The sequence below is a fragment of the Gadus macrocephalus genome, chromosome 8 (assembly GCF_031168955.1).
Source record: "Gadus macrocephalus chromosome 8, ASM3116895v1".
Taxonomy (NCBI): domain Eukaryota; kingdom Metazoa; phylum Chordata; class Actinopteri; order Gadiformes; family Gadidae; genus Gadus; species Gadus macrocephalus.
The window spans coordinates 4,275,052-4,284,534 of record NC_082389.1 but is presented as its reverse complement, the minus strand read 5'-3'; the positions used below and the strand labels follow the sequence as shown (position 1 = coordinate 4,284,534).

General features: G+C 44.6%; 2 protein-coding genes across 2 annotated transcripts; one reads left to right on the top strand and one right to left on the bottom strand.

Moving 5' to 3' along the window:
• Nucleotides 1-248: 248 nt before the first annotated feature.
• Nucleotides 249-2,749, top strand: znf830 (zinc finger protein 830). The gene has a single exon (XM_060058162.1). It carries the CDS (start codon nucleotides 347-349, stop codon nucleotides 1,376-1,378), a length of 1,032 nt encoding a protein of 343 aa, XP_059914145.1. The 5' UTR covers nucleotides 249-346; the 3' UTR covers nucleotides 1,379-2,749.
• Nucleotides 1,598-7,593, bottom strand: efcab14 (EF-hand calcium binding domain 14). The gene is made up of 9 exons (XM_060058158.1): nucleotides 6,839-7,593; nucleotides 6,561-6,709; nucleotides 6,275-6,420; nucleotides 6,017-6,115; nucleotides 5,466-5,576; nucleotides 4,114-4,275; nucleotides 3,858-3,930; nucleotides 3,571-3,708; nucleotides 1,598-3,233 (listed from the first exon to the last, which is right to left on the bottom strand). Exons 1-9 carry the CDS (start codon nucleotides 7,012-7,014, stop codon nucleotides 3,055-3,057), a joined length of 1,233 nt encoding a protein of 410 aa, XP_059914141.1. The 5' UTR covers nucleotides 7,015-7,593; the 3' UTR covers nucleotides 1,598-3,054.
• Between the last annotated feature and the right edge of the window lie 1,890 nt (nucleotides 7,594-9,483).

Sequence of the window (9,483 nt, the reverse complement as noted above, 5' to 3'; positions counted from 1 at the left end):
AATGTAGGATTTAATTGTTCATGTGAATTGTATCAAGGAGAAGTGAAGTTTTAGCATCAAGCGAACCACTCCATCTATCCATGCGCATCTCTGCTTATCACTCAGCTCGTATTTGTACTTATCTTTATTTATTTAATCTTGTATTGTTGCTGCTATGTCACTGTTGAGGAACAAAGCCTAAGAATTTTACTTTTGTGTACTACAACAAGATGTAATAAAGTAATTCCGATTCAGCTCTGTACCGCTCTGTGATGCTTTGTCTACGTCATAAACCCGCGACGATTTGTCTTCCTCGCAGCAACCGCTGCGTTGCTATCTTGAAAGCTAACTTTTTTTTTTCGAAAGGATGGCTCCCAAAAAGGCGAAAAAGGTTATAAACCAAGACGAGCTTCGACGTTTAATGCGAGAGAAACAACGTCAGTCAACGGATAAGAAGAGAGTGGAGTCTCCGTACGCCAAATACAACAGCCTGGGCCACCTCAGCTGCGTTCTGTGCAACGCGCCCGTCAAGTCCGAACTGTTGTGGCAAACTCACGTTCTTGGAAAGCAACACAAAGAAAAGGTGTCCGAGTTGAAGGCTTCCGCACACACACAACCACAACAAAATCCGCTCCTGAAGAGGAAGACCCAGGAGCCCGATGACAGCGGGAGGAGGGCGAAATCCACGAGAGGCGAATCCTCTTCAGGGATATCTGATGATGTCTTCAAGAAGCCCCATCCGAAGTTACCCACTCCGGCTCAGAGATCAGCCGGGTTGAGTCTCCTGGCTGGGGTCTACGATGAGGATGAGGATGAGGAAATGGAGGAGGGAGGAACCAGCGCAGAAGATAAGACGAGTGGTACCCCAAACCAAGGCGATTCAACAGCCCCCGCCGGACTCCCAGACGACTTCTTTGACAGTTCTCTCCCCACGACCCCCACTGTGTCCCACTCTGGCTCCATCATGAAGGCGGACGAGCAGGAGAAGTGCGTCGAGAAGAAGGGGAACAGCGCCGAGTCGCTGCCCGAGGGCTTCTTCGACGATCCGGTGAGAGACGCGAAGGTGAGGAACGTGGAAGCGCCCAAAGATCTGATGGACAAGGAGTGGGACGAGTTCCAGAAGGAGATCCGCCAGGTGAACACCAAGTCTGACGCCATCGTGGCTGAAGACGATGAGGAGGGTCGCATAGAGCGTCAGATCGAGGAGATCGACGAGCAGATAGAGTGCTACAGGAGGGTGGAGGTGTTGAGAGACAGGCGGGATGTTGTGAAGAATAAGTCTGTCCAAGAGAGCAACGATGACAAGGAAGCGAATGATATGGACATTGAAGAAGAGGACGAGGAGGAATTACTTCGCCTGTTGGCTCGTGACTGGAGGGCGAAAGGTGCCATGGCATAGGGCATATTTGACTTTACAATGTGTTCATGAAGCCATAAGTTTGGACATTGAAAACCACTGTACCATGTTGTCAGGTATCCATTCTACGTGGAGTTGTTTATTACCAGAGAAGTTCAAAGTGTTCCTTTTTGTAAATACCTTTGCCAGCAGTAAAATTAAAAGGATTTGTGTTACCTTTACATTGAAGTCGTTACACCCATTCACATTTTCACAACCAGACATTTTTAATTGTTTATTTATTATATTCACAAAAATCCCACATTGAAACTATCTCCAATAGCAGTTAAGCAGAAGAATTAAAATCAGACATGGTAAAATATAGCATTCAAATCATTGTCCTGCGAAAACAAAGCCAAACTATGTTAAAGTGATACTTATTTTATCAGGTCACAGAATACTTTATTAATGTACAATCTTCTGATTTGGACCCCGAAATCTGTTAATCTCACGTAAAAACAAATTATACAATTTTTACAATTCCACGCTGTGCAATAAATAATTGTTTACAATGCTGCAGCAATATGACAACGCGTTCCAGCGATTACACAAGGCCCACAGAGATGGACTGATGAATCTCTAGTAGAGATCAGTGCTTCTAATACTACCTTTTCACCAGTAATGAGTAGGCTTCATCTTAAATATACTAATGCAAAATTTGCAGACAAGGCAGGGGTAAATCATATTTTTGTTATTGCCAACATTCCCAATTGAATGAACAAAAGATTACTGTAATATCTGCTCACAAGTATTGAGATTCTTTTTTGAGGATGAAAAACTGTCAGTGTTGCTCATTTCAGCTATATAAAACAAGATCTTTGTCCTTTTAAAAGCAAGCACAACATACGCCTATCTGTACACTTTTTTGTTATTGCTACATATGACTTGTTGAGTTACCCCCTCAAAAGTAATACCAAAGCGAGTAGCCATTCCAAACCTAAAAACCGCCTAAACTAGAAAAGAACCGCTGAGGCTATCGGCAAGATGCAAAGATAAGGATACAAATAATACATTCTGATGGAAGAAGCTGGAAAATAGAAACCAATGGGTATGACTAACTGGTTCAGTGGGTTAGGTAGGTGAGCTGAAAGAAAATAACATGAGGAATGATTGACTTTTCTATATTTAATTTGTTATGATTGTTGAAAAAGGTTGCACACTGGTGCTTTCGACGGGTCAAGTGAATAGACAGTGAGGGGTGGGGTCGCGTTTCACTGACCAGCTCAGTCCTAACGCCTTAACAGAAACCGTCGAGCACCATTTAAATGTTACAAGACAATGTAGGAATGAGAAGTGACCCCCCCCCCGAAAATGAATGAGTAAAACAATACTATAGTATTCTAGATTAGCGCAAAGAAATATGGGGGAAAACATTGACGGAAAAAATAAAATAACATTGCCGCTTCCAACGTATACATTTTTGCAGTTTCCCGGGAAACATGAGCTCCCGCCGGTGTGGTGGTCAGGGGGTTTAATGTGAATTAAGGGGAGTAGGGGATGGACATGCGAGAGTCACCGTTTCACAATCAGTAAAGAGAAAAAGGTTGTTCATAGTCCATCAAAGAGCAGCTTTCTCAGACGTGGGGATGGGACCCTACTGCGTACCGACCCTTCATCCACCCTCTTCCCCCCCCCGTCCGGTTCCAATACTGTTCACCGCATCTCCACCACGACGTGGCTCACAAACCTGTGGCCGACCTCAGCTCGGCCAGGGAGTACCTGCGGTCCCCGTCGGTGTCAAAGCATTTGGTGGTCCGGCTGTTTGGGAAGGTGGCTCCAAAGAGGTTCCTCAGCTCGCGGTACGAGAATCCAGCCGAGCGGTGTCGCTGGTCCAGGCTTCTGAAGACAGTCTGCAGATCTGTTGGGGAAATATTTATTATCGTTATGCTATTTCAAAATGTGGACGTGTATATTTACATTGACACTTAGGAGATGCTTTTATCCAAAGCAACTTAGCACCAAGCACTAACAATCCCTAGGTTAACCCATTCCCCGTAAACAACAAAGATAGCTAGGAAAAGATGCTACACAATGCTATTTTGTGTTAAGGGTTTGGGTAAGAGGGGTGCGGCCCTATTTGCACACAAGCTTTATGCATCATATGAACTAAAACGTTACAAGAACAGTATGGCATTTGGTTCAATACAGACAACACAATAAGAGTACGCTAGCAAAAGAGAGGGGAAGAGTGTGACCTTGAAAGGAACGGACAGAAGGAAGATCGATGATCTTGGGGCATTCGGTCTTTGAGCTTCGCCGGGAGCGCTTACGGGACAGGAACTGAGGAAGACTGGTCGTCTGCTCCCCAGACGCTGCTGGGGGTGGGCTCGGCTCTGATGGAGAGGGATGAAGTAAATGAACACTTCAAAGTAAAAGGTATAACAGGTAAAAAGTAATAATAAGAAAATATATAAATATAAATAAAAACATCTATCTATATATATATCTCCTCTGATTCTTATGAATATGAATCTATACACACCATGTACAGTCACTGCATGGGCAGCATCAGGATCTTCTTTGCTGTGTGTCACCTCTGCCACTATCTCGGGGTCCTTTGTCCAAAAAAAGACATAATTATTAATAATAACAACAACAACACCACCACCACAATGAGAAACGAGTGAGAAGACAGTGGGTCCGAGCCTAAAGACACAAATGCTAGTCAAAGCATCCCAAGGCAGTCCAACCCTTTCCAACTCCAGTTCAAAAAAGGTACATCTGTGGCCTTGACTCACGCCTGGCGCCGGAGCCTGTCCCCCCCGCTCCAGAGAGGACACCCTCTGGGACAGGTCGGTGGTGGTGGACACCAAGCCGTGGATCTGCTCCTGGGTCAGGGTCCGCTGGAGCGCCTGGGTCCTGTTGGTCTCCTCCACTGTTTTCCTCAGCTCTGTGATGTCCTGTGCAAACACAACCATGTGATCAAAGATTAGCAGAGAAGCACAGAATGACTTCATCAAGGTTTGCCTCGGCTGGGAAACATTTTGCGGGGGTTCAGTTGGATATATTTAAAGCTAAGGGTTGAATATTTATGGTTTTAAATACCAGATATGAAAATGCACTTACTGGGGGGTTCCGAAACGGTTTATATCCATTGTACATTTGTATTTTACTTGTATGTTGCAATCAGGGCATCAATGAAAAGGAGAGCCTGCTCTCAATGGCCTTCCCGGAATAAATAAAGGTTAAATAAATACAATTTGATAGCGGACCAAAAATAAATAAAAAGTCACAGAGACTTAAATAATTCCGGGTATTTCTGGTAGTTTGTTTTCATGGTTTCAGCCGAGTGGAAGAGGCTTGATCTTCCTCAGAAGTACTCGCAGAGGTTCCTGCTCTTATTTCACAACCAAAACATCTTGAAATGTTGGAGACATGTGACCTAGTTTTTCTTGGCAAACAAAAAACCCAGGTTCTTAAAATAGAGATTGGCACTCGTTTCATGCAATATGGATGAAAGTAAATCTGGGGATAAAAAACAAGACAGAACTCTTTGAACCCACCGAGTATTTCAATGCGCGCTAGATGAGAACGGTAAAAACTCAAAAACTAAGAGTGACTAAACTGGTAGAATCAATCAGTGGTTTATCTCTCCGTTTTGGAGTCAAGGTGCAATGCATTCAATCCAATGCACGTTTTCCTACCAGTTCGTCAAGAGCTGATTGCCCTAATTTCTTGATAAGCAAAGAACCAAAGTACAAACAGAAATACCGTCCTATAGTAATGCAGAGTCAGGGATACAACATTGTGTTGTCCCCTTCGTTAGGCATGTCAAGACATGAAAATTATCGTCAGTGTACAAACAAAAATATATGACGGATGGTGCAACGAAGCTCCACAAATTAACACCAAGGATATAAATGTATATTAGGGTCATATACCAGGGGAGTGATACATTGCCGTAACATTGACTTGGTTATCTGTCGTTAGTGAAGAAGGTTACAAATAGTTGCATAAAAACCCTGTTCTCAGTATGGGCCATGAGTCAATCCCTTAGTATATCAGTTTAGTTCTCTCAAGGTGCGTTCACACCAAAAGCGAACGAGCGAATGACGAATTTGCATCGTTGAAAAAAAGGATGAATGTTTACCATTGCCTTCTTCGTCTCATCAGCCTCTTTCTTCTGACTCTCCAGAGCGGTTTGCATAGTCTTCACATCGTGCTGCACACTCGTCAGTGTGCTGCCAATGGTAGCGACACTCTGCAGACCACATATGAAAACAAAAATCAGGCCGTCAGGATTCTGAACCGTCCACTGACGTCAGCTGTGTCACACTGCATTCCTAATTATGTCTTAATCGGTCCGTGAATAGCACCAGTACAAAATAAATATTGAATACACACACTCTCAGGCCCTTCAGCGTGGAATGAGTTTCAGAATCGATGAAGCAGTGTGAGGTTGTCTCACTAAGTGAATATCAGACAATGGGGACGGATTCGGTGTTTGTTGAAGTGTTTCAGGAAGTTGTTCCTGTTTTATGTCTTGTGTTTTTAACCAATGTGTTTCAGTGTACTCTTGTGTAATAAATGATAGCGCATTGATTCCTTAGTTCTTTTTCAGTTCTGCTATGCCGGTGTGCATACATTTGAACAATTACCCCTTCCACCATTGAATGTTGCTGTGATCCTATTGATGCCTACCTTCTGGAGCTCCTCCACTGTAGTTGGAAGGTTGATTAGATCTGAGGCCGATTTAATGTTGGCCTTCAAGTGGTTGACTGCAGTGTCCAGTAAACTGATCTGGAGATAAATAATACATCAGGGGGAATAAACAAACAATAACACAGTCAGTTAGAAAGATCACACACTTGCTGGACCACAAAGGAACTCCCCCCCCCCCCCCATCATCTTTCAACTTGAGGCCTTCATTAGGAACATCCACCACATACTGAAGTTTACCTTTCTGTTCATCTCTGTCAGGTTTGACCACAGTTTGGCCAAACCCCTGTCTCCGCTTTCAATCTCTTCAAGCCTCCTTTGCTTTGTTTTCAGATCCTCGCTCAATTTTGGTATTTCATGTGAAGACGTTTTCTGGCTGGATTCCACTGGAATCACATCATATAATATATTTAAAAACAGCAGTATGAAACCTATGTTCAACCATGTATAACTGCATATCCAGGGCCATAAACATCAGCATCGAAAAGTGTAATTTGATGCAAGTTATAAAGTAAGAGTCTCTTACTAATATGAAGTTTTTCTTTCAGAGAGTCCAGATCTTGTTTCAGTGCAATCTGCATCCATATGAGCCCAGCACAAGCCATGACACAGGCGGCCAGGATGATGAACAGAAGCAAGGGGTAGCACACATTGCAGCACTGCGTGTAACTTCTCCTGGAAAGAACAAGAAGCACACGACCAAACGAGAACGACACCCATGAATACTGCAAGACCTCATCCATTATTGATGCATATATTTTTAGACCAGGCTGTCATCATGGCGAATGAAAAGTCATTACTCACTTCCCGAAGGAAACAGCGCTGCCCATGTTGCTGAACTCATCGGACTCGGACTCGGATTCGGACTCGGAGTCCGGGGGCTCGGTCCGGAGCAGCCGGTGCCCGGTCCCCTTCTTGGTCTTCTTCTTCTTACTGTCCCCGAGTCCGATCAAAGCGTTTAGCTCCTTCCTCTTCTTCATCTTCTTCTGGGGGGTTAGCGACCCGGCCGAACCCGATTTGAACCCGACTAAATCCAATGTTTTTTCCAGTTTGATGAGAGGTTAGCGGCTGATCGCGGTGCTCGGGTTACGGAAGCAGGGTGTTGATCAACACACCTGATGTGGTCCTACCCAGCCCTCTGCTGCTGATCGACCTGTCCGAGCCGATCTGAGGCCATTCAACGTGACAATAGACACGTGTATTCGCTCAACGACATAACCGTAGTCCTATGTTGTTGATCCTATGTTCTGACCTTAGTGATCTCTGTGTTGCTGAGTCGCTAAAGGAGCGGAGCTAATGACGCTAGCTCCACCGACACCGGGCCGCAGTTCACGGAGCCAGCTCACCGGGCTTTAGAGTCAGAAGCAGCCGCTTGTATACGGTGAGGTCTTAAGCTGAGGACCACGGCGAGACCAAAACGAGTTGAACCGGATAAAATGTGAACTGTGAACTCATCTGGTACAGCCGAAACGCACGGTGTGTTTTCCTTCACGTTCTCGCCAACCACCAGTCGTCTCAGTGCCTGGATGGGTCGGCTCAGGGGCGTCTCAGTAACGGCCGATGTGATTGGCTGACGGCTTTAGCCTACATTTATGGTATTCGTTAGGGCCCCAGCATGAGGTATGTAGTACCATTGAGTAGCCTACACTAAAATAAATAATATGCATAATATAATATATGTCATATTTTAAATCCGTCTATTTATATTCTATATCTATCTATCTATCTATCTATCTATCTATCTATCTATCTATCTATCTATCTATCTATCTATCTATCTATCTATCTATCTATCTATCTATCTATCTATCTATCTATCTATCTATCTATCTATCTATCTATCTATATTTTATGTATGTATGTATGTATGTATGTATGTATGTATGTATGTATGTATGTATGTATGTATGTATGTATGTATGTATGTACTATGTATGTATGTATGTTTGTATGTATGTACGCATGCATGCATGCATGCATGTATGTATGTCTCTCTCTCTCTCTCTCTCTCTCTCTCTCTCTCTCTCTCTCTCTCTCTCTCTCTCTCTCTCTCTCTCTCTCTCTCTCTCTCTCTCTCTCTCTCTCTCTCTGTCCCCTCTCTCGCTCTCTCTTCCTCTCTAGAGACAGATAGATAGATAGCTGAATAGTCTCTCTGTACATCTGCGTCTCTGTATTTCTGTCTGTCTGTCTGTCTGTCTGTCTGTCTGTCTGTCTGTCTGTCTGTCTGTCTGTCTGTCTGTCTGTCTGTCTGTCTGTCTGTCTGTCTGTCTGTCTGTCTGTCCTACATTTGCATATTGCCAAGGTCTCTGCCTGCTGGGTAAAGCTGACCTTCAGAGAGCTGACCAGGCTAGATGCTAAGCAGGAATAAACCGGACCCATCTTCACCTAACCCTCTATTTCTTCATATAAGCTGACTACCACAGAAGACGTATATTACGATGAATTATTATACATTAGGATGGAAATGTGATTGTGTTATGTATTGTAATACAGAGACACATTGGGAAAATGTTGTAGTCTAAACTTATGATGAACAAAAGGGCCGAAGGCAAGAGTTCATAAATATTTAGCACGAAAATACCTTATTAGGATTTTTTATTATTATTGATTTTGTCTTTGCTTTCCTACTGACACATCCTTTATCACCGGTTATTTTCCTCCACAAATGTGATTTGCTAAACGTTGCATGCACCTAAACCGTTTATTCACCTGTAGAACCGCTATACGGTGCGTGTGACTATTTGTTATTGTATTTTCAAAGCAGAGCAGTGTTGTCAGGTCACCTCCCAGACCCCCCCCCCCTCCCATCCCACACTCGCCCAGGCAGTTATTTAAAGCGTCTCTGTACATAGGGCAACAAGCCGCCCGCCTGCACAGAGGTATGTAAAAGCAAAACACAATATCCACTGGTGTCATAGGTGTTACAGCGAAATGCAGCCAGCGTCTCATTTACACTAAGAAACACCTGGTGGGGGGGCAGCCCCACACTGTGGCTCTGCACCATACCTCCTCCACCCCCACCCCCACCCAGCACCACCCAGCATCACCCAGCATGGGCCCTCACTTCAAAGAGCCTTCCCGTGTTTTTGCTGCTCTCTGTCATTTCTGTTTTTGTTACATATCTACCTCCACCTCCACCTCCACCACCACCACTCACCTTCCACCTCCACCCACACTCGGCTCAGCACATCTCCACCTCCACCACCACCACTCGCCTTCCACCTCCACCCACACTCGGCTCAGCACATCTCCACCTCCACCACCACCACTCGTCTTCCATCTCCACCCACCTTCTGCACATCTATATTCCCACAGGGCGACTAGGGATGAGTTTGTGTGTGTGTGTGTGTGTGTGTGTGTGTGTGTGTGTGTGTGTGTGTGTGTGTGTGTGTGTGTGTGTGTGTGTGTGCGTGTGCGTGTGTGTGTGCGTGTGTGTATGTGCGCGTGAG

Bases quoted from the DNA above. Each gene is read 5' to 3' on its own strand.
- efcab14 (XM_060058158.1), bottom strand. From the start codon at position 7,014: ATGAAGAAGAGGAAGGAGCTAAACGCTTTGATCGGACTCGGGGACAGT. The intron at 6,116-6,274 runs GTAAACTTCAGT...ATTTATCTCCAG, and splicing joins TGACAGAGATGAACAGAAAG to ATCAGTTTACTGGACACTGC. The intron at 5,577-6,016 runs GTAGGCATCAAT...TGTGGTCTGCAG, and splicing joins CAGTGGAGGAGCTCCAGAAG to AGTGTCGCTACCATTGGCAG.
- znf830 (XM_060058162.1), top strand. From the start codon at position 347: ATGGCTCCCAAAAAGGCGAAAAAGGTTATAAACCAAGACGAGCTTCGA.